This window comes from Leishmania major, chromosome 33 (assembly GCF_000002725.2).
Source record: "Leishmania major strain Friedlin complete genome, chromosome 33".
Lineage (NCBI taxonomy): Eukaryota > Euglenozoa > Kinetoplastea > Trypanosomatida > Trypanosomatidae > Leishmania > Leishmania major.
In genome coordinates, this window is record NC_007285.2 from 1,516,451 (window position 1) to 1,538,970 (window position 22,520).

Below are 22,520 nucleotides of genomic sequence, written 5' to 3' on the forward strand. Positions count from 1 at the left end.
TGATTACTGAGCTTCGGGGGCACGGATACCCCACGTTGCCCCTCCTCTTCCAGTAGTCTCTCAACGACAGTCTGTGCTTCCTCAAAGGCGATTCTCTCCCCTCTCCCTCGTTCCTCCTCTTCGTCCTTTCCTCAAACAACATACACGTTCACACGTTTGTCTGTTACGCGTCTGCATCTCACGCCTCTCTCTCCCTGCGAGCCCCTTATGCGCCTCCGCGCTCACATTCGTTGCGTGTGCCAGTGCCCGTGTGTGCGATTGCGCACTCCCCCCTCCCTTTTCCGCTTGGTCTCCCACTTCGCTGGAGTCTAGGCCACATGCACAATTTCACCCACCCACCCTGCCTTCCTGCCTGCCCTCAACTTACTCCGTTTTTTTTTTTGCTGTGTCCGTGAGATCTTTTCTTCTCTTCTGCGGTTCTTGTGGACAGTCGTGCCACCAAGGGGAACGTGTGCTTCGATTGCGCACTGCTTGCCGTTGTTGATTCTACTCGACTTCACCCGTCCCTCCCCTTTGCCGCAGGCTGCCTGTCAACAGATTGTGGACATTTGCATGGCACACCTGTACGTGTGCCACTCTGCTCCTCCATTGGCACAGTCAGCCACGAAGGAGGGGCCCGTTACGTACCTGGACCAGGTCGTCAGCGCTGCAACGAAAGGCGTCGTTTCCGGCCACAAATCTGAACGCTCGGCACGGGGTTGTGTGTTCAACCTGTCCAGTACCTCTGCGAGACGGTGGTCGCCGTTGACGGAGCGGCGCGGCTTCAAGGGGGCAACTGAAGAGTCGGCGTTCGAGTATGCCGAGTCGGCTGCAGTCGACGCCGCATCTCTAATCAGCGAGCCCGAGTCGGCTCTACAGCCGTCATCACATCTGTCCTCGTTACCCGAAAGAGCAAGTGACAGCCCCAGAAACGCTCCCCCGGTGGCGGTGCACCGCAAGTGGCCTCGCCAGCGCCTTCTTCCCTCAATGCTGACGCGTATCCGTCAAGCGCACGGGGCAACTTTCGAAGCCGCCACAGTGACCGCGACAGCGCACCACCCATACAATGACGGACAGGCTTTTCCAGCCGCCGCGAGTGCAAGGGGGGTCGGTCGGGCGTGTGCTGTATCCATGCCGACACTGGCGGAGGCAATGAAACCTCTGCAGCAGCTGCCGCCCAGCCGCCCTTCCCCTGCAGTAGCGCCAGAGCCATGTGCTGCCGCGGCCGCATCCTTCGCCTCTGTGCAGCAGCTCCTGATCAACTACGAGGCACTCTCCCGGCGCGATCTCATAATCGATTTTTACGCCGCCTACCCCATCCAGCCAGTAGTCGCCTTTGAGCTGTCACAGCCAGAGCTTCCTGCAGCCGCCCTGAGGGCGGTCACGCGCAAGCCACCACCGCCGCTTCTCCCCTCCCCATCGACTAGCGAGAAGCGATCGGTGCCTTCACTGAAGAAGGCAACGGCCGCTATGTGCGCCAGAAGTGCTTCGTCTGTCCACTTGAACCGCCTTCGGCTGGTGTTTCCGGGCGCTCTCTGGCCTTTTATCCTCCGGCATCACTACCAACTGCTCACCCGCACGCTGAGGCGGGATGTCGAGGCCTCTGCATTTCCCAGTGAGGCGGTCGAGGACCTTAGCCTGCACGCTGCAGGGGCGGAGATGGAAGTCACCCTGTCTTTAAAAGAGTCTCCTGACTCGCAGTCGAAGATCTCAACCACCCTTTCAGCCAGCTCCTTTGCAGAATCGTGGGAGGTGTACAACCTGGTGGCGTTCTTCTTTTCGCGGGAGGTGCCCCTGACACTACCTCAGTCGGTGGTATCGCCGCCGTGGGGGCATGAAAGCAGCACTCGCGCCAGTACTGCAACGACGCATGCAGCGGTGGACGAGGCTGCGAGTTCCCCGCAACCGACGGCAGTGCCACCACCACCTTTGCCCCCAGTGCTGCGCAAGCACCAGATGGCACCGACCTTGTTCACACAGGCGTCGCTGTCGAAAATCAGCGCCGCTGCCGCGACTTCGGCGGCGTACCAGCCGCTGAAGCTGATGGTACCTTTGCTGTTCCTGGAAGAGGCCTCCGCTGCGCTGCAGAAACTCATTGATACCGCGCCGTCACAGCTGCGGCTGGCGCTCCTCCGGGATACCATGTACGCTGTGCCGGATGCGAACGACGTGCAAGTTAACTCGTGGGCGGTTCAGCCAACCGGCCTCTACGTCAAGCTTCTCCTGCACTGTGCGGATGGAAACGGTATGCACGTGGCGTTAGACTCCGAGACAGCAATCAACCGCTGCCCGTACACCGAAACGTGGGACGTTATTCGATCCTACACCGCCGGCCTCGCATCCGTGGCCGTCGAGGTGCCTATTGTGGCTAAGCGCTGCGCTTCGACGCCGAGGGCCGCGCCTGCGTCGCAGCAGATGAACAGGAGTATTACGGCGACTGCCTGCGCCGTGGCGACCACCGTGACCGCGGCTACGCCACAGTCGGAGTCGTTTGTGTGTTCCGCCTCGCCGTGCACAGAGGAGGTGCGGCGATCGTGGCTGCTGTCTGAAGATGCTGTGCTTAACGCCTCTGAGTACACAAAGAGCGAATGGCACAGTGTCAGCACCACCAGCACCGTTTACAGCTTCATTGCTCGAAACGGTGCCATCCTCAGCGCTGACTCGTCCTCTGCGAGCGCGAACGAAAGCTTCTTCTCGGCAAGCCCTGTGGCGGCTACATCATGCCAAAAACGGGCGGTGAAGTCATTGAAGAGGCGCGCCACCACCACGACGGAGATACACACGACTCCAACGATCGCGCCTGCGATTGCACCGGGATGGGTGAATGAGTTGACCAGCAAGTCGCTCCTCACGCAGACATCTTCGACACAGTTGTTGCTTTGCGGAACCCTCTCCGAGTCGAACGTCAAGAGCATCGGTGTCCCTCGCACGGGCTCGGCCACAACGCGGACACCGCTGCTGTCACCTCGTGTGCGCCCAAAGAAAGAGGACACCTCTTCAGTGACGGACGTGCTCGAACGACGGACACAAGCCGTTGCTGAGTCGGCCGCAAACTCCTCCGAGCGATTCCCGCCGGGTACAATCACGGCAGAAAGCACGATGGGGCACCCCAACGCTTACGTGACCGACTCGATGAAGGCAAGCAGTGCCGCAAAGACGGCGAACAAATCCCTGCTGGCGCCCTTTCTGTTTCCAACGCTGCTGCCCATACCACGGAACTCGTCGGGAAAGTCGCCAGTCATCGGGCACGAGCAGGCCGCCTCGCGCGTGCTTTGTGACGCAGACAAGCAAAGCGCGAAATCTCTGCAGGAAGACGAGATCACGCAAGCGATGTTTGACAGAGAAGAAGAGGCGGCGGCCACTGAGCTTCATGATCCGTTCAAGCCACAACTGGAGCAGAAACCGATGTCCTTGTCACGGTACATGGCCACAGAGCGCCAACTGGCTCATCAGCAGCAGCGTATCAGCTTTGAAGCGAGTAGATATGCAAGAGTCGCAGACACCGGCATCACCAACACGGAGTCAAGCACCACTCCATCCCCTTCTGAGGACACTGCGATGGCGACTGACTTCGCAATGCAGAAGGCCGACTTGGACGGTGCGCAAGGAACGCATGTCTCCTCCACGGTGGGGGAGAAATGGGAGACCCTGTGGGAGCACTACCCGCTGCAGCTGCAGCGCGCGTTGAAGGAAGACGTGCACGCTTTCTTTGGCGTGCTCACGGGCGCGATAGCGAAAGTGATCGTCAGAAGCATCGACAAGCTCCACGAGGAAGTGATGGGTGCACCAGGTGTGGTGCTGCAGCCGTCCAGCCTGGAGCGGAAGGCGGAAGCGAGTGTCACCGTCCCCACTACCTCACACGTCTTTTCGCCAGCAACCGTGGAGCTCCTCCCAGTGCTGCGGATGCTCCACATGACAGATTTCTACACAGCGCACGCTCAGCGCCACCTCTGTCCGCTGCGCTCGTTCGCCGTGTCGTCGAGGTGCAGCGCAGCAGAGGCTGCCGTGCAGCACCGCGCCGTTCCCATCGAAAGCCTCGTGGATGCCACCGCAAAGGCTGTCACTATCAATCAAGTCGAAGTACTCTCGCCGCTCTCGGCATCAGTAGCGTCTTCGCCAGCGAAGAACGAACCAAAGTTTCACGACGAGCTGTCTAGCACCCTGCAGGATCCTCTGCTTGCAGAGCGCGGCAACGATGTGACGAAGACAGCGATACATGATGCTAACGCCGTGCTGGTGCCTACCAAGACCGAGATGGCGCTGCAGGCGGTGACCGTCGCTGACGGTAGCGCGCGGCAGGCTGACTTCTCCGTCCCAACAGCTGCACCTGAGCGGTCGGCGCTGCTTCACCGGCGCGCACTCACCGAATCCTCCGCAGCCTGCGCACCCGTGCGGGTGCTGCTTCGTCGCTTTTTTGACGTCCCGGGGCTCACTGACGAAACGCTGGCAGGCGAGCTGGAGGCGATGCGCGCGCTCTTTTTCGCAGAGACGTGTGCCGTGCTTGATACGCCGGATGATGTGGTGGAGGACCTGCAACTCTCCGGCCACCTCACGGTGCATGCGACGGTGCGCTTGCCGACCACTAACTCTGTAGCAGAATGGTGCTCGCTGTTGTTGGAGCATGACTACCCAAAGCTGAACGAGCTGCTGCACGAGTGGGCAGCGGCACGAGCGCCGCAGGCACCACTACACGTAGAGGCAAAGGTAGAGCCGGATGCGATGAGCTGCAGCACTCTCTTATCCAGCTGCACGTTGAAGCTCTCACCGACGGCTAGTGCGGCGCCGGTAGAGTCAGACGGCCGAGACGCCAGCTCACACGCCGTCTACGTAGAGGGCGACGTGTGGCCAGCGTTAATAGAGCAGCGTGCGGATGTGCTGCGCGAGGCGCTCATCTCAGACGCCACCGCAGCTCTCTCGACTATCGAGGCCTCGGTGCACAGGGTGAGCGCGGTGCCGTACGCCAACGGCGCGCTTTTTACGTTTCATCTCCACAGCCACGGCTCCACGTCGTTGCGCGCAGTAGAGGACGCGCTACAGCAATGCTCTCTCACAGCTGTCCGGGCGCTGCGCCGCCGCTTCGACGGAACGTCGCGCTACCTCGGCAATCATAAGGTAACGGGCACCATGTACAGAGCGCACCTAGAGGGAAAGGCATGGAAGCAGGTGCTGGAGGAGCACGGTGACCTCCTCACTGAAACCTTTGTGCGGGATACGCTGCAGTGCCTGCGTGGCAGTGAAGACGCCGCCGTGTCCGTCACCGTTGCGGTGACAGGCATTGCGGCGAAGCCGGACGGGATCACGATCGCGTACGACGTAGCTAGCACGACGGCCTGTGCTGACGTCGATCGAGGGCGAGTGGCGCACGCGATCATGAAATACCCCTTCCCTCAGCTGCGGAAGATGTATGACAGCTTCATGCTGGCCCGGGAACCGCTCGAGCACAGCAAGAACGCGCTCCGGATTGTCCCTCGCCACCTTAGCACAGCGTACGACGTCGCCGAGGTGCCGAACCAACGCCAGTGCTCTCACGTCGGACTTGCACTGGAGATGCCACTCGACCCTCTCGAGGCAAGCCTGGCGACCCTTGCGCCCGATGGCAAGGCCGAGACAGCAGGCCCGCTGACTGTCGGAAGCAAAGCGGAGATGATGGACGGGCAGAAGGTGTACGAGCTCAATTACTTGTCAGCTCCAGCCGCGGTGTTGGCGCCTCCAGTCGTGGAAGTGCCGCGGGAGGCTGCAGTCGTGCCTAGCGCGCGGGCCTCTCTAGTGGACAGCGCGCAGGCGACGGAGAAGCCTCCCCCGGCAACCGTAGTGCCCAATGTGCGCGTCGTTGGGTTGGAGAGGGGCCGCACGGAGGTGGATATACGCGTTGCAAACCCACCGTCCCCACTGCCTCGTTTGCAGACATCCTTGCCACAAAGAAGTGAGCCGAGGGTGCACCAGCAGGAGCAGCAGCAGCAACGGCGGCACGAGGAGCAGAGACGTATCACGGAACAGCCAACAAATGCTTCTGAGTACCGAGCGCCGACGTACGCTGCGACCGTGTCATTCATGGAAACGGAGTACGAGGAGGACGGCGAAGCAGAAGAAGACACCGCGTCGTCGGAGAGCGACGGATTCGCTGAGCACACAGCCGCGCTGCCGCCTACTCCTCTGCGCCGCAGCACCGCCCCACGGCCGGCAGTCTCGGCCCGCGCCGCGCCACTCTCTACCACGGCGGCTCCCGTCATTCGCATCCCGGTGACACCGTCAACGCCTTTGAAGGTCCTCAACAACGCGGCGTCGGTGGAGCGTCGCACGCCGTGTGCTGTCCGACCGAACGCTTGCCTTCCCAAAACTCTACAAAGCGCCGCTGCCCCAGCCGTCCCCTCCCTGTCGCCCGTCTTCAACCGGATCGCCGCGGCCTCTTCTCATGTGCCAGTGAAGCAAGCACTGCGTGCTGCCTCAGCGCCTGCTCAGAAGAGCCCCCTATCGGCTCTCGACTCAAGCTTGGCAGGTGAGGAGCCTATGCATCTGCCAACGCTTTACGCTGAAGGAGAAGGGAAGATGCACGGCGTGTCGCGGACATCAGCACCGTCTTCCCTCGCGCGATCGCCATCTCTCGTGAGAGTTTGCCAGGCGGCGCCGATCACGGTTGCGGACGTGCGCATGGAACATTCGCCTAAGGTGGATGTGCTTGACGCAAAGTCGACTGTTAGGGCCGTTCCCATACTGAGTTGTCCTCGGCCCAGCGCACATTGTTACTCAGGTACCGGGACCGCGCCTTGCGCGCTTCTACAGACGAGCCAGGCCAATATGACAGCGGGGCACCTCTACACTGCTCCGAAGATGCCCTCAAGCGAGCCAACTTCGCTCTATCACAGCCACTCTCCGCAGATGATCACACTTGCGTCCTGTTCTCAATGCGGCAGCGCGTCCAAGATGCGATCCAGCGTCCTTAGCTCCTTGCCCGCGTCACCTCTGCCAACGACTAGGATGCTTCCGCGTCACTCGTCGTCGTTCGTCTTTGTTGCTACGGAACCGATCCGCAGTCTGCAGAGGTTGCAGGACGACTTTGACTTGATCGAGAGGGCGATCCGCGCGCGTTACTCTTGCATGCAGCGCGAGCTCATGGCGACGGTCACGGCTGCGCTAGCCGGTTTGTAGAAAATGCATAATGCAGGCAATGTGTGCTGCAAGATTTCACCGACAGGAGACAGTCATTGCTACTGCTGCTGCTGCTGCCACAGGGAGCACGTGAGATGATGACGGACGTTTTTGAGACGCGCATGTGAGCGGTTGTTCGTGTCTATTTGCGTGCTGCTTACTTTTTCTGGTGAGGACGGGACTGTGTGCGTGTCTGCGCTCCTGTGCCCTTCGCGTATTGCGCTTAAAAATGGTGGTGGTGGGGGGGCAAATGTGCCGTGAGCCGTCGACGGCGCGCCGACGCTCCATCCCACACAACCCTTCACGGTGCACGCTAGCAATCTGGGTGGTTTGGTGTGCACCTCAGCCCAGTTGTGCGTGTGCAGCTGACCTGATGAGGGAAAGCTCGGCAAGGACGCGCAGGAGTGGGTAAGGGGAGGGTGCCACGATTCCACGCGGCGGCAGAAGCACCGTTCCGTTTATTGTTGTGGCGCTGCGTGCGAGTATTCATTTATTATTTTTGTATCATATGTTTCTCCTGTCTTTTTTTGTCTGCGCAGCCCCAGTCGCTCCCCCTCCCCCCTCCCTCCTTTTCCTGGTGTGGCTTTCTGGCACTCTCGGCATGTGGCACAGGAGCCTTCTCTTGTGTCTGCCCGTCTGCCTCCTATTTTCTGCGTTGCTGATATGTGCGAAGGAGGAAAGGGGGAAGGGCGGGCGGCGAGCAGCACGAAAAAGCGCGGGTGTGCGAGAGGCGCTCTCTCCGGACCTCCCCCGCTCTCCTCTACCTCAGTACGGGTACGTTTTATGCGTGTAACTACCCGTTTAGAAACCTTTGTTTACGTAGATGTAGTTGCATTCTTTCCCTCTTGGGTACTGCGTGACACCAGTCCAATGCACACGACAGATATACCACCATGCGCACAACATGTATTGATAAGGGCATGCATACTCAGATACATGCAATCGATGCCGCTCTCTCTCTCTCTCTCTCTCGCGTCCCCCTCTCCACCACATTCTTTATTCCATGTGCTCGGTTTCTTTTGTTTTAAGGGTGCAAGCGAAAAGCAGCCAAGCCTGCATCTCCCCCCCCAGTACGTGTGTGAGTGCATGGGTGGGTATGTGTTGTGCTGTTTTCTTATAGCATCGGCGTTTTTTTTTGTTTTGCTCTTTGCTTCACTGGTGTTGCTTCTACCACCACCTCTCTTCCCTCCCTTTATCAATCTCTAAACCGTCTCGTTTTGTTTTTGCGCCGGCGTAACTCCTCCTTCACAGTTATCAATGCTTGGTGGGTGCCAGCGCTGGCGGTCTTTCACGTCGCCAACTGTACAGAGACACAAACTTCTTGTGCAATGAATGCTCATGTCGTCCTTCCGCTTGTCTTGTTCATCCTGTTCCGCGTTTTCTTCTCTTACTTTGGCTTTCGCGTTTTTTTTTGACAGTTTTGGGTCTGCTATTCAGCTTGCTTGAACCCCTCGCGACACTTGAGCACGGGGATGAGGAAGGCACAGGTGCCTAGATGCTCCTCCCTCTCCCTCTCTTCTCTTGCAGCACGTGTGCGGCACCGGTGGTCTTTTCTTATATGAGTGAGCACGTTCAAAATATCCTCTCCTTCATGTACCATATGAGCTCGCGATGAAGGGGGATGTCGTCGCGCAACTGTAATTGGGAAAAAGGAGGCGGATGCGCCGCCTTCACTTCTCGCCTCATGGCACATCATCATTGAGGTGCCTCGGTGTGCAAAGGCCGATATGCCGTGGCCCCTCTCCCTCCGTGACCGGGACTTTCGAAGGGTGGCGTGCTTGCCTGTATCGACTACACTCGTTCTCGAATCGTCCTCGAAAAGTGCTTCGGTGCTGTAGCTCCGCATCGCCAGAGTACAAGCTCCCTGCTTGTGATCCAACGGATCGCCTTCTCTCTCACTCTCTCTCTCTCTCACTCTCTCTCTCTCTTCATCGGCGACAATGACCTCCGCCGGGCTTCGCTTTCAACGCAGACACTCGGCTGCATGTCTCCGCGCGTGTGCTACTTTGGCGCCTGTTTTTCTTTTCCTTCTCAGCGACACGAAGAACGAAAGATAAGTAGCTGCCCCCCCTCCCCCCCCCCAACGCGGGCACGCCTCGCTTCAGTGACGCGGACGCAGCAATAAAGAGGGCGGGCACAAACCCAGCGAACAGACGAAAGGAAAAAGGCGCCGATCGTCCTCCCGTGCCGGGGCTCCTCCTCCAAACCACCTACGTCAACCGACTGTGAAGAGGGGGTGCTCGACGCCTCTTTTTTCCTCCGTTCCCTCTCTCTTATTCCGATCTCTGAGTCGTTGTTGTATGCCTGGGCATTTTACTGTGGGCGTTTGTGTGAGTGGTGGCATTGGGAGGGTCTCCATCTTCCGGCGGCTGCGACGAGGTTCACGACTTCCGTCTTCTGTGTGGTGTTTTCGTGCTAGCGTTGGTTGGCGGGGCGTCGACGGCATTTAGTCGGCATGCGACTCCAGAGGCGCGCAGAACTCGAGAACCTTCTCCTCCTCCTGTTGGAATTGATACGTGCCGTTGTGGTTTGTCTTCGTTCTCTTCACCCCTCCCCCCTCCCCACGTCTCTCTGTGCAAATAGACGTACCAGCGCCGTCTTTGTGCCGCCCGATTACCCCCGCGTGGACGGAGCGCCTAACATCTATAGAGAGAGCGAGGGACACGCAAGGAGTCAATAGCGTCTTGGACTTGCCGTCGCAGGGGTCTTTCCTACTACTTGTCCCGTACGGCAACACGACGTGCTAAACATGGACTCGTCAGCAGGCGCTCTTCCCGCAACGGCGCACTCATCCAGCAATGGTGCCGCCTCTATTGAGAACGTGTTCGCCGGGCTCGCGTGGGTGCGGGATTTGACCGACGCCAGCCTTGCGGCGGAGCGTGTGCACAACGCATTCATGCAAGTGGTCTTTAGCTTTGTGCCAGAATACGATCAGGACGACGACGACGACAGTGCCACGCATCGCTTCGTGACTGCGGCGGAGCGGCAAAAGGAGGCTGAGCGCGACCGCCGCCTGCGCGAGGAGGCGCGTCGCGAGTTGGAGAATCTGCGCAATGAGCCGCTGAGCGACGCCGGGGACTCGGGGCAGCGTAGTGATGACGAGGAGGACCAGAGGTCGGAGGAGGCGAATCTTGCCGACTTTGAAACAAACGAGTTCATGCACTGGATTGAGGCCGGAGCCTCTGACCGTTTTGCCGCACCGCGGCACGAAATCGATGAGAAGGGCTTACGCGACGACCTCGAGTTCAAGTTGGAGCAGACGGGGCTTGGCAAGACTACGGAGTCCGCAGTGAGTGCAACATGTCCGGAGCGACTCAAGGAGGCGCTCGTGGAGCCGCGAGTGCTCCCAGATGGTAGCGTGTGCAAGTTTTCCCTCCAGCGCGAGGTTTACTGGGTGCTGCGTCAGCTGCGCAATGCGGGTCAGCCCTTTGCACACAATACGCGCATCTGCGCTCTCGCCAGTCGTCCGTTCGCCGAGATTGTCGACGAGCCGGTGGTGGTTGCGCTGGGGTACGCACTTCAGAAGATGACGGTAGAGCACTATGAGCCTGGCCACCTCATGGTGTACCACCAGACGCCCCTGCATCCACTTCTGTGCGCGTTGCTGGAGGGGTCAGTGCTGGCCGAAGACGCCAGGCATACCATCGCGCCGGCGTCCTACGCGTACAACGCCACCACCGGCCAGCGCCAGGAGCCGGCTATCGGTGAAACCTACGTCGGATTCGACGCTTTAGCGCGTCACCCCATCGGCGAAGGAGACCCGCTGTGGTACGGCGACCGACGCGAGCGTCATTACGCCCAGCGCAAGCCGTGCTTCATCGAGCTTGGCCGTCTCCTCGTCCGTCTCGTGGAGTTGAACCGTCTGTTTCTCGGCCTCGAGTACCGTCGTCAGCGCATGATTGCCTCCCTCAAGGACCACCCGGACGCCCGTGTGCAGGATCAACGGACGATTCTCAACTCCCTCGTATTCGAGAGCGCAGTGGAGGCGGACATTTGGCTGACGTTTGTAGACAGCCTGCAGGGCTTGCACGGCACAGACCCCTACCTGCGCATTCGAGAGCTCGGCCTCGAGGACGCCTTTGAGGAGTTCAGCATCACCGGCCTGCAGTACCAGGAGAACCTGCGCTCCAACACGGCAGTGACGTTGTGCCCGAGCAATGCGCACATGAATTTGTGCGACTGGGCCGCAAATGTTGGCCGCACGCTGGCGCGGCCACTAGACGGTGAGCAGATTCTCTCCTTGTTCACGAAGGCGCTGGTATCGCAGTTCTCCAAGGCGCCGGTGCTGGCGAGTATGGTCGTTGATGTCTTCTGCGCCGAGGGCGACCTCATCGTCAGCTACAAGCGCTCGGAGCGTTCGGACCAGATCTTCTCGCTCGCCAGCATGTTCACGGAGCACGCGCAGTACTTCCTGGAGCTTCTCGAGATGGAGCGCAATGACCTTGTGAAGCTGTACTTTGTGCTGGATCAGAAACTTGTGTACGACATCCTCAACCTCGAAGGCCTCTACCAGCGCCGCGAGGACACGGATTGGTGGCGCGCGCGCGACGAGGCGATGAGCTTCGTTGTTATTCGCTTGTTGGAGGTGCTTCCGACGCAGGTGCGCACTCAGCTTACCGCAAACGCCGAGTACGTTGTGAGCGTGTCGTCAGCGCAGCGCCTCAGTACCTTCTGCTCACAGGGCCCTTACGCCGCGACCCGGCTTCAGCTCAGCGACTTCGACGGCGCGGCGCGGCTGTGGGAGCCGCAGTGGAACGTCGTGGAGGCGCTCCCCGCAACCAAAGAGGTGCACGACGTCAGTCGCGTCTGTGCAGTGTATCGCGGCAACAGCGGCGTCACGGCCTTCGCCTTCATCGACGAGCACGGCACCGTTCTGGCCACAACGCGTTGGGTGGACTGCGCTCTGTCGACTGTGAGCGGGCGGGAGCGGGCGGTGCTGCAGGCGGCACAGCTGCGGAAGCTGTTTACACAGTGCCGACCTACGGTGATGGCCATCGGCGCTTCCTCCATTGCGTGTCTGCCCCTCTTGCGCACTCTCGAGACCTTTCTGCGAGAGCAGGTTCATCAGAGCGCCGTTGTCGACGTGCCCGTTGTGTGGGCGAGTGTGGAGGTGCCACGGTACTACAGCGTCACGACGTATGCGCGGTTAGAGCTGCCACAGACAGAGAACATTGTGGTAACGAGCGTGGCTCTCGCCCGCTACGTCCAGGACCCGCTGCAGGTGCTGTGCTCCTTGTTCGAGGGCGAGCAGACGGCGCTGCAGCTGTGCCGCACGATACGCATCTCAGCCTCGCACGACCGCCAGCTTTACCAGCGTCTGGCGTGGGAGATGAGCCTGTGGGTGGCGGCGGTGGGCCTGTGGGTCGGCGATATTGTGTTCCGCCCCAACACTGCCGCGACGCTGCAGTTTGTTCCAGGCCTCGGCCCCGCCAAAGCGCGTGTGTTGGCCAGTGCCATCCTTCACTCCGACGTTCCGCAAAGTCGACGGCAAGTGGAGCAGCTTCTGGAACCCTACGGGGCCGCCATCGTGCAGAACGCCGCGCCGGTGCTGCGCGTTCGCTCGCCGGAGCAATGCGACGCGGAGCTCCTGTGGCACCCTCTCGATGCAACGCTGATCCCGTCGCAGTGGTACGCGATCGCTTGCATGGTGGCAAAGGCGACTGCCTCCTCATCGACGCTGCCGGCAGAAGTGTTGCTAGTAGGGCTGCTTGGAATGGCGCAGGAGGAGCGCCGGGCTGCACTCTACCGCGTCGACGTGCCTTCTATGGTTGCCAAGGTCAAGGCGAGTGCGGCGGCCCTGGCCGACGTGGGTCGTCGTGAGGTGGAGCTTGTCGTGGACGAGCTTGTTGCCAATGGACGCTCCTTTGCGCGCCGCCCGTACCGCCGCCTCACGAACGTCGAGTTCATGAGTTGCATTACTGGCATCACGTACCTCTCCAGCGCTGACATCAACGCGCTGTCGAAAGGGGCTGGTGCGGGAAGCAGCAGCGGAAGCCGCGGCACCTTCGTGGTGCGTGAGGGCGACTACGTCACGGGTACCATAACCAACGTTCAGGGCGGCTCCACGCCTGGCATCCGCCTCGCCACCTCGCGCGGCGTGACCGCTTTTATCGCGGCAGTGGATATCTGCGACGAGGCGATGCGTGTAGACCTTCTCGAGTATATTCGTCGGTCAGAGCAGCTGCGGGACTGGAATCGCCACGAGAACGGTGACGCACGGCCGCCGGAGCGGGCGGAGGCGCCTGTGTGGCTTCGCCGCGGCGCTCTCCTGCAAGGCACCGTAAGTCGCTGCGTCTGGGCACGCTGTGAGCTGCATCTCCAGTGGTGCCGCCCACGCGAAGAGCTGGCGGGGTCAGGCGACGACAACGGCGAAAAGGAGACGGCCATGCCGTCGTACGGCAACATGGAGCGCGGCGGCGCCAGCAGCAGCGTAAACTCGCTGAACACGGCGCAGGTGGAGCAGCAGGTGCGTGTATTTGCGACTAAGATGTCGCGCCACCCGCTCTTCCGCGACGTTTCCAAAAACGGTGCGGCCGACATGCTACGCGACAAGGAGATTGGCGAGTCGCTTCTGCGCCCGCGCACCGCAAGTGTGCATCGGGTGGTGTGTGAGGTGAAGGTTGGCAGCAACGCTACGAACCATTGGGTCATCTCCGAGGAGCGCCACGCGAACGGCCAGTTCTACTACAAGGTCGAGGATCGCGTCGTAGACCGGCAGTGGGAGTTCACCGACGTGGATGACTTCCTATGCAACTTTGTGGAGCCGATGGTGAAGCTTATCCAGTCAATTCGCGTGCACCGCCGCTTTGAGGACAGCACGGAATACGTACAGGCCGCCCTCGACGCTCAACGCGAAGTGAGCGGCGGCTTCGCCTACGCCTTCGCCGAGACGGAAAGTAAGCGGCACCTCTACCAGGTGTACTCGAGTGGTGGCAACGAGACGTACCACTTTCCCCTGCACATCACGAGCGAGTTCATCTACATTCGCTTACCCTTCTTCCACGATGGGAAGGCGAGCAACAAGTGGGTGCCGTGCAAGAGTGCGGAGAAGGTAAGCGAGACCGTAAAAAACTACGCTCGCGCGATGAGCAAGCGGTCAGTCAATGGTGAGTTACATTAGCGGCAGACAAAGAATGCCGCCAGGTCTACGTGCGTGTGCTGTGCACGCAGCGGTTGGAGGCCAGCGTAGGCTGACGGCGTGGGCAGATAAGGTAAAGGAATGAGGCACGCTTGGTGAGTCGCGGTTGTCCCTATTCCGTTTATCCAGGGCCCCTGTTATGACATCGCGGGCAGTCGGTGGAGTCTCTGGTTAGTTCAGCGTTCGAGGGTGATGGCGGCGGTGGTTCTGTGCTCCACTGCGGACGCTTGTGTGTAGGGTGTTTGTCTCGATTTTCTGTGTTGCACAGGTGCGTGTGTCGTGGGTGCGCGTCCGTGCCGGCATGCGGATGAGGGTTTTTGCAGGTGTCCCTCTCTTCCCTCCTCGACGCTGACCTCTTGTTTCTCCATCTTCTCTTGTGTGCCCTGTCCGTTGCTGTGCGTAAGGTAAACTCGCCCAACTCCTTGCTTTACTACAAGCGTGCCCATGCCCTACCTCCCGCCACCCTGTCCCAGTCCGCCGCGTAGCTGCCATTTATGATGGGTGCAGAGGTGACGGTGCCGGTCCTGTCTTGTGCGCACCGGAGCAACAGTGCTGGCTGATCTGCCGTTGCTCCTCGATGCGACTAGCTTCGACCCCGCCACACAGAGTGTGCTGTGTCGGTGACGCGGTGACACTTTACGCTCAGTTTGTGGAGAGACCGCATGCGCGACGCATGACGCCCTCCTCGAGGCAAACCTACACGCCGACAGGAATCATATGCAATTCTGTTGCTCCTCCCGTCCTTCGACTTGCCCCTCCCCCGCTCGCTTCCACGTCTTTACGCTCTCTGCTCTTTCGCTTTTACACGCAAAGGTACTCAACTCCCGGCGCGCACAGTCGCACACTCACCAGCAGCAGTGCTCTCTACTCCCCCGGGCACTCGTTATCGTGTGTGTGTGTGTGCGTGTGTGTCTGGAAAGGGGTGTGCAGAAGGGCGAATAGCGTAACAGACAGGCCGCTGGCATTCCTTTTTCGTTGTGGCCACTGCATTGCATCTCGGTGCCGCCGCCTGCACGCCATCGGCGTCGGCCCCCCCCCCGCCTTCTCGTCTGTTTTATTTTGCTCATACTCTCCTCTTCGTTCCTTTCCTTGTGAGCCCCGACACGCAGGCACAGGCGAATGCTGCGGCGGGGCCTTCTAAGTCTGGTGCGTGCCTTGTCAACCGATGCGTCGCTCGTTTCGCTGCCGCCAAACGTGCAGCGGTGCGAAGTGTTCCGCAATGTTGTCTCCCTAGATGAGGAGGAGCTCATTTACGCCGAGCTTAGCCGTATTCTGCAACGCGAAGGACAGACGACCATCTGGAAAGGGTCTACGCCGGAAGACAAGGTCATTAAGCATGTGTACCTGGAGATGTTCGGCACAGAAAAGCAATTCACTGAGGTAAAGAACTGGCAAAAGAGGGAGGTGCGCCATCTTCCGGGGTTGCTGTGGTCGCCGACATTGCTGCGCGTGCTGAGTGACGTGGCGCCGCCACTGATGGGTGCAATACCGGATACGGCACGGGTTGTGGAGCATCAGATCCCCGGCTACGAGATGCATGTCGAGCATCCCACCGTTGGCACCAGCTTCCTTTATCTCAATCTGCTGAGTGATACCGTGTTGGACTTTGACGACGAGAGCACCGGCCGGCGTGGGCAGGTGCTGCTGCCGTCTCGCGCCCTACTGTGCGTCTCCGGCGAGGCACGCTGGGGCTTCCGCTTTGGTGAGAGGACGGAGGAGGTGCACACGTACGTCGCGGCCAACGGAACTCGCAGACGGGTGGAGACCGACATGCGCCTCAGCGTGCAGCTGTGGAAACTCAACCCCGGTCTCCTTGACGGTCGCCTCTTGCAGGAGAGGCTCGAGGAGAGCATGGAGATGGCTGGCAAGCGGCTCGCGGAGGAGGCAGCGAAGCGCGTCGAGCTAGAAAAGGACTGTAAGGAGGAAGCGACAGCGCTGCAGCCGCCTGACGTGCAGACGCCGTCCGTCACCGCTGCCATCGATCCGAAGTGCCCGCTCAACACCTTTTTGGCCGCGGCGATGGAGAACGTGTCGGGCAAGGGCGTGCTTGGCGGTGACCTGGCACAGCCGGGGGGTTGCTTGGCGTCCGGCCAGGCCGGTGCAAAGAAGACGATGGGGGATATTCGCCAAGACTATGGGCAATACAAGCAGCAGTTTTCTAAGGTGTACGGTATCCTGCAGGACTTAAAGGTGATGCAGGACTCCGGGCAGCCACTCAACGACCTGTGGTTGAAAAAAAAGATGACGGAGTCGTCGTCGGTGGACGCGGAGAAGGACCGCGAAGACGGCTTCGACGCTTCCGACATCGAAGGAACGTGGGATAAGGTTGACGCCAAGGCGCGCTTCTATAAGGCGAAGCTGAAGTCCATGGACTACGACGGCACCGCCTTCCTCAACTCTCGCATGCCTGACATCTCGCAGGACGCTCCACTCGACATGCGCAGCACGATTCGTAAGATGGCCCCCCATGTCAAGGATGGCGACAAGATTCTCGCCAGCCTCCCTAACTCCGGTTGAGGGTACACGCCTCTCTTTCCCCTCCTCCTCTTTGTGCATTCTGCTGTGCAACATTTTCTTGTCGTTGTCGCCATGAGTGGTGCGTAGCTGTGATTGCTCCTCCGACCGTTTTCCTCCTCTCGCTCTCTCTCTTATCGATCACCTCCGCGCTCTACAAACCCCGACACGCTGTGCTGCCCAAGCTCCGTCGAGTGCTGCTTTTGCACGCACACGCCGTCTAATGGGGTCAACGCTGAAGCAGAAGCGCTCAATCTTCAGCGAAAAAAAAAACATCTGTGAGTTGATCTATGTGTGTGTGTGCGCGCGTGTGTGCGGCCGTACACAAAATGAGGGATGCCGCGCTCGAGCACGTCTTCTCGCTCTCTCTCGCTCCCCTCAACAACGCCTCTATGTTCACATGTCGGCTAATTGGTTTACTGTCTGGGTGGCCTCAGCCCCCTCTCTCCTCCCCACCCACCGCACTGCATCCTTTGCTTGTGATATCTCGCTACACGGTGTGTCCTCACTTCCACCTTGCACTTCCTTGCATTCTCATGCCCCAACTCGATGTCCCAAAGCTCAGAACGGCAAGTCGTGCGGCCGCCTCCTTCCACCCAGGCACACACGCACACAACAGCCGCGCGCCTCTCTCACAGGCGTCACCATATCCTTGCACTCACATCGGACCGCTGTTTCTCACTATCCTTTCCCCTTCACAACCATCATCCACTCCACTCCACCCCACCCCACCCAGCCCAGCCCGGCAATACGCATGCACATGCGCACGAGTTGCCCGCGTGAGTGTCACGGCCTCATCATCAAAAACCTCAGAACGGTGGGGAGCATGTAGGCGAGAGAAGCACAACAACAACAAAGAGACAAGCAACGAAAACGCTTGTACGTTACTCTGTGAGCCATGTCCGAAAAGTCGCTCAAGGCATTGTCGAAGAAACCGCCCAAGGAAGTGGCAGAGAAGTTCTGGGTGGCGCTTGGACAAGTCGACTGCGCGCCGTTCACCTTCGCCGATGCAGAAGACGCCTGCGTCTACGCTGAGGTGTAGCAGTTGCTGGAGAACCTGCAGTCTAACACCACCATCGAAGCGTTTGTGGCGGTGCAGCGCAAGTTGATGGAGCTGGCGGCATACCCTGCAGTTGTGGCTGTTGCTGTGGGTCGCTTTCCTCTGCTCTTCTCTGTGCTCGCGCGGTTCAAGCAAGACCTCTGCGTCGCTGACGCAGAGCCGGTGAGCGTCGCGGGGGTCGCGGGGGACGTCTGGTGCCGCAACACGTGGTTGGCGAACGCGTGCGCTGTGGAGGACATCGGCGACCAGGCGCTGGCCACCCTCGCCTCTCTACCGCAGCTTTTGCGCAGCATCGAGAGGGATGGCGATGACACTGTAAACGAGGCTTGGTCGGTGCTGCATGTCCTCTCGTGGGCGCTGCGCTGCTCGGCGATCGGCGGCTCCGTCACGACACTTCTGGAAAGCTGCGAGGAGTTCTGGCTGCTCGTGGGGTCGGAGGTGGTAACGGCAGGACGACGCGTTGGCGTGCAGCTCGTCCTGCTGCACCTCCTCAGCGCCTTGGCGCTCCACGTCGCTTTCTCAACGGCACTCCACAAGCGGCTCCTGGAGCTCATGGTGGAGCTGACGCAGCTATCACTTCCTGTGCACTTTTACACAGCCATGACGCTGTACTACGGATGCGCGGTCATCCAGCAGGAGGACGAGGGCGCCGCCGTGGAGGAAACGCACGAGCAGCTCCGCGATGCGTGGGCGCGGCTGACACAGCAGTCTGCCCGCATCCCACCTGCGCTGCAGGCGGCAGAGTGGATTGTCGGGGCAGAGATGAAACAGCGCCTAGAAACTGCTAGGCAGCTTTATCGCCTTTTCCGCTGCAGCTGCAGCCGTACCGTGCCCGACGTCAAGACTGTGACGGCATTTCACAAAAAGGCATGTGAGCTGCCGGCGGCCCTTCGTGCCTTCTGCGTACACGCGCTTCCCGGGAATGCGCTTCTGTGGCTGCACGGGGCCCTCGTGAACTCCTCGAAGGCGCCCCTCGTCGCCGCGATCACCGACACACTCGCCGACGTCGTGCTCGACGCGGCGCCCGAGAGTAAGGCAGCCGAGACGACGGGCGCTGGACACGCGCGCGTTGGCAACAGCGCGTACGCGCAGCTGTGCCTACAGCAGCTGCGGGTGAGCGGAATGAGTGTGTCGCTGAGCGCTCTGCTGAACCGGCGCGACTCGGCCATCACGGCGGCGGTGATGCGACTGCTCGAGTGGATCGCCATCCGAACCCCACATGAAGGCTCAACGCGGCGTGTTTTACTCGGTGCCCCTAGCATTTCTCTCATCGTCGACGTCTTGGCCGGCATAGCCAAGAGCGATGCAGTGGAAAGGGAACTCACGAAAAAGACAGTGCGGGCCGCGGTGGAGACCGTTTTCTGCCTGGTGTGCGCGTTGGATCACGCAGAGCTGACAAGCGTCTTCAGCGACTCGCTCGTCATGTCTACTAGCACGCTCATATCTGAGGGCAAAGACGATCTCACTCTCCTGTACCATTGTCTACGTGCGCTTGCCCACCTCGCCACGGCCTATCCGATGGCTGCGTCGATGGCCCTGGGCTTTGACTTTCTCGCCGAGCAGTGCGCCATCGTTGCCCAGCAGCCAGCCGTGTTTACCTTGGAGCGGATCGAGATCCTGCTCGGCATTCTGCAGAACCTCGACGGGTGGCGGCATAACGTGCCGGAGCTGGACGTCGCTCTGTGGCGATGTGTGCGGCACACCATCGAGGCCTCCGAGGACTGCACCGAGTACCTCTTTACGGAGGAGACGCACAAGCTGCTGTGAAACGAGCTGGGGAGCATGAAATGCAAGGGCGCGCGCCTTCGCGACGGTATGCCATCCCTTCTCGCCATTGCCGCTCGCATGCAGCCTTTCGAGCATCCGTGACTGAACGTCGCCACCTATGAGGCGATCCACTGTGTGCCGGTGGCGCATTGGACGGAGGAGATATGCGACGGCGCCTCCGCTTCCTTGTCGCGTCCTGTCCGTCGCTGGACTCCGACAAGGCGGATGAAGTTAATGCACGGCGTGCTGTCACGGCGGCCGCGGCTGTCCTCTACGGGGCTGAGCAGTCACATGTCCGTCTGCCGGCCAGCGCGTGTGATGATTTTGCGCGGGGGCGTTCCGAAAAAGGCCTTGCCAGTGATGCTGTGACAGCGCTCGTCGACCTGGCACACGCCACTGCGGCGGCGTTGTCCGCTTCAGGCGCTGCCATGGCCGCTTGTGAGGCAACGATGCTCCGCAGCAGCCTTCTGCCGCTTCTCCACAATCGGTTTGCCATATGCTCCACAGCTCGATCGCCAGCTGCAGCGAAGCGCGCTCAGTGCCTGTGCAGCGTTCTGGCGGGTGCGCAATCAAGCGCATGCACGCCGCAGCTGCTCCAAGCCGCGCTGCTCCTCGTGGAGGACACCTGTGCCAGCATCGTCCATGCTGGCATAACACCGGAGAGCATCGAGATGCAACAAGTATGGACGAGCCTGACAAGCATCGCGCATCAGGCGGCCGGCAAGGAGGGGGACGAGGCGTGGCTTGCCGTCTTCAGGCGCCTCTACGCAGCCGCGCATACCCTTATTCCCACCTCCTCTGCCGTGCCTATCTTGAGCGAGTGCAACCCTCGTGTGGACTTCGTCGGCAAGTGCGGATTGTTGCATGTGTCCATGGCAGAGTGCGGTGCCCTTCTCCAAACGGTGCTCGACTACGACGACGCGCGTGCTAGCCAGCCGCGGGACTACGGTGAGTCTTACTCAGCCGCGCTCCAGCACATCGCAGACCCCACTCATTACGCGAGCGGGTTAGTGGCGCTCTCGCTACAGCGGTATCTGGAGGAAGTGACGCAGCGCTGAACCGCTGCCATGCTGCGACCGCCGCAGTGTCTGAGTGGCGTTGTATCGCCGATCCTGCCCCCTCCCCCGCCTACCGCCATGTGAGCAGCGACTCCTTTAAATGCAGAAGACTCGATAAGCATTCCCCATTGGACCTGATATGTGCGTGGTGGCGGATGCACACGATACGAGCGGGACTATTGGGGGTGGGGGCAGGGATGCTCAAGCTCCCCGAGAGGCCCACGGCCAAATCTTCTCTGTGTGCCGGCCCGTCCACCTCTCACCCCTGCGCACCGACGCGTCACCCACACGTACACAAATGGACGGGTCCGCACAAAGACAAGGACTGCACTGCGTTCATGTTCAGTATGAAGCGAGAAGGGAGAAGTGCGTGCGACCCGACCCAAGGGCTGAGGCCTCTGGATAGCCTCACGCGCCTTCTCGCTCGCCTTTCGCTTCATTGTGCTGGATTGCTGACAAGAGGCCATGCCCGAAGTGCGGAAAAGGGGTGGTGTAGCTCTTCTTTATCTATGTGTGCACCGCGGCGGCAGCAGCCGATGCAACCGCTTGCCTCCATCCATCACCGATGCTGTGCAACGATGGACGCCGTGTGTTGCTCTGTCTAGCTTGCGCCGCCCCCCCCCCCACCACACACACACACACACACACACACACTATTCCGCTACCCGCCGCCTCGTGTTCTTCTCCTCACAAACCCTCCCGCTCTTCTGTATCTTTGCCATCCCAACACACAAAGCGAGAGAGCCGCCTGTGGGAGGCTGTCCTAAAGCGCAATGGCAGAAGGCGCCGCTGCTGCTGCCGGCGCCAGCGCGCTAGCGGCCGCTTCACAGCGGCGCGGCTGCTGTTTCCCGATTCTGAGCTTCCTGCACGTACCGGGAAAAATGACGAAGCCTCTGTGGCTCATGATGGGCACCGCGTTTACATTTCGAACCCGTGAAATGGTCGAGGCTGCATGCGGGCAGCCGGCAGCCCCGCCATCGCTGCTGCTCACAGCGAAGCACTCTTTTTCGCCGTGGGACTACACAAAAGATGCATCGCAGCTGAAGATCCCCAAAGAGTACCAAAAGCCGCGTTTTGTCATTGGCCGAGTGTACCGCACTGATGCAGACGGGAGAGCGGTGGCGGCAGACGCGGTGGGTCTCCGCCTTCTTGCTCAGCACCCCGTCCACGACGTAGCTCTACTCGCCGTCGATGCCGCATCGTTGAAGCTGCTGCAGTGCGCTACCGACGACTCACCCGCTTATGCATTGGACTTGGCGCACGAGGCGCTGCCGCTGTGCAAAGAGCCATATCCCGCGGCATCGGATGGACTGCTGATTGGCTTCCGCGGCGTTGGCCGGCTTGGGGAGCTTGACACGCTGGACCCGTCTGTGCTGCAACGCCTGCCACCACACGAGCGCGAGGCCCTTCTTAAGGACCTACAGGACGTGGAGGGTAAGCAGAGACGAGCCACCACAACCGTCTCGGTACTGGACGCGCGGGGCATGTGCAAAGGTGTGGGTGATCTCGCCACATGCTATCACGGCATGTCGGGCGGCCCCCTCGTCACCACAACAGGCCAATGTGCGGGGGTGATGTACGGCCACCATCCGGATGCTCCCGGCTGCATCGGCTACACGCCCTGCGTGGACTTTGCAGGCTGGCTGGAGGAAGAGGTGCAGCGGTACACGAAGCGATGCGACTCGCATTGATACTCTGGCAAGAGGAAGATGAAGGGAGGTGCCGCACCTCTTTTTATTGGGGTGGGCAGAATCTCCTCGTGGGTGTCGAAACATCACCAGGGATGTCACGGCCGCCACCCCACGTGAGCAAAGCAGAAACGAAAAACTCGGTTTTCTTCGTACTGCGCGTGTGTCCG

The 22,520-nt window shown here is 60.5% G+C and overlaps 4 protein-coding genes and 1 pseudogene across 4 annotated transcripts, besides 1 other annotated feature; all 5 read left to right on the forward strand.

Annotated features, from left to right (window-relative positions):
- Positions 1-552: 552 nt before the first annotated feature.
- LMJF_33_3080 (hypothetical protein) lies at positions 553-7,125 on the forward strand (the record flags this gene model as incomplete). Its single annotated transcript, XM_001686018.1, has 1 exon — positions 553-7,125. The coding sequence occupies one exon, from the start codon at positions 553-555 to the stop codon at positions 7,123-7,125; it is 6,573 nt and encodes a 2,190-aa protein (XP_001686070.1).
- A 2,896-nt stretch (positions 7,126-10,021) lies between these two features.
- On the forward strand, positions 10,022-14,245 carry LMJF_33_3090 (conserved hypothetical protein; the record flags this gene model as incomplete). Its single annotated transcript, XM_001686019.1, has 1 exon — positions 10,022-14,245. The coding sequence occupies one exon, from the start codon at positions 10,022-10,024 to the stop codon at positions 14,243-14,245; it is 4,224 nt and encodes a 1,407-aa protein (XP_001686071.1).
- A 1,137-nt stretch (positions 14,246-15,382) lies between these two features.
- Positions 15,383-16,780, forward strand: LMJF_33_3100 (conserved hypothetical protein; the record flags this gene model as incomplete). Its single annotated transcript, XM_001686020.1, has 1 exon — positions 15,383-16,780. The coding sequence occupies one exon, from the start codon at positions 15,383-15,385 to the stop codon at positions 16,778-16,780; it is 1,398 nt and encodes a 465-aa protein (XP_001686072.1).
- Positions 16,781-17,885: 1,105 nt separating this feature from the next.
- On the forward strand, positions 17,886-20,662 carry LmjF33.3120 (annotated as a pseudogene).
- Positions 17,886-20,662: a sequence feature.
- Positions 20,663-21,435: 773 nt separating this feature from the next.
- On the forward strand, positions 21,436-22,353 carry LMJF_33_3130 (conserved hypothetical protein; the record flags this gene model as incomplete). The annotated part of the gene is made up of 1 exon (XM_001686023.1): positions 21,436-22,353. One exon carries the CDS (start codon positions 21,436-21,438, stop codon positions 22,351-22,353), a length of 918 nt encoding a protein of 305 aa, XP_001686075.1.
- Positions 22,354-22,520: the final 167 nt, after the last annotated feature.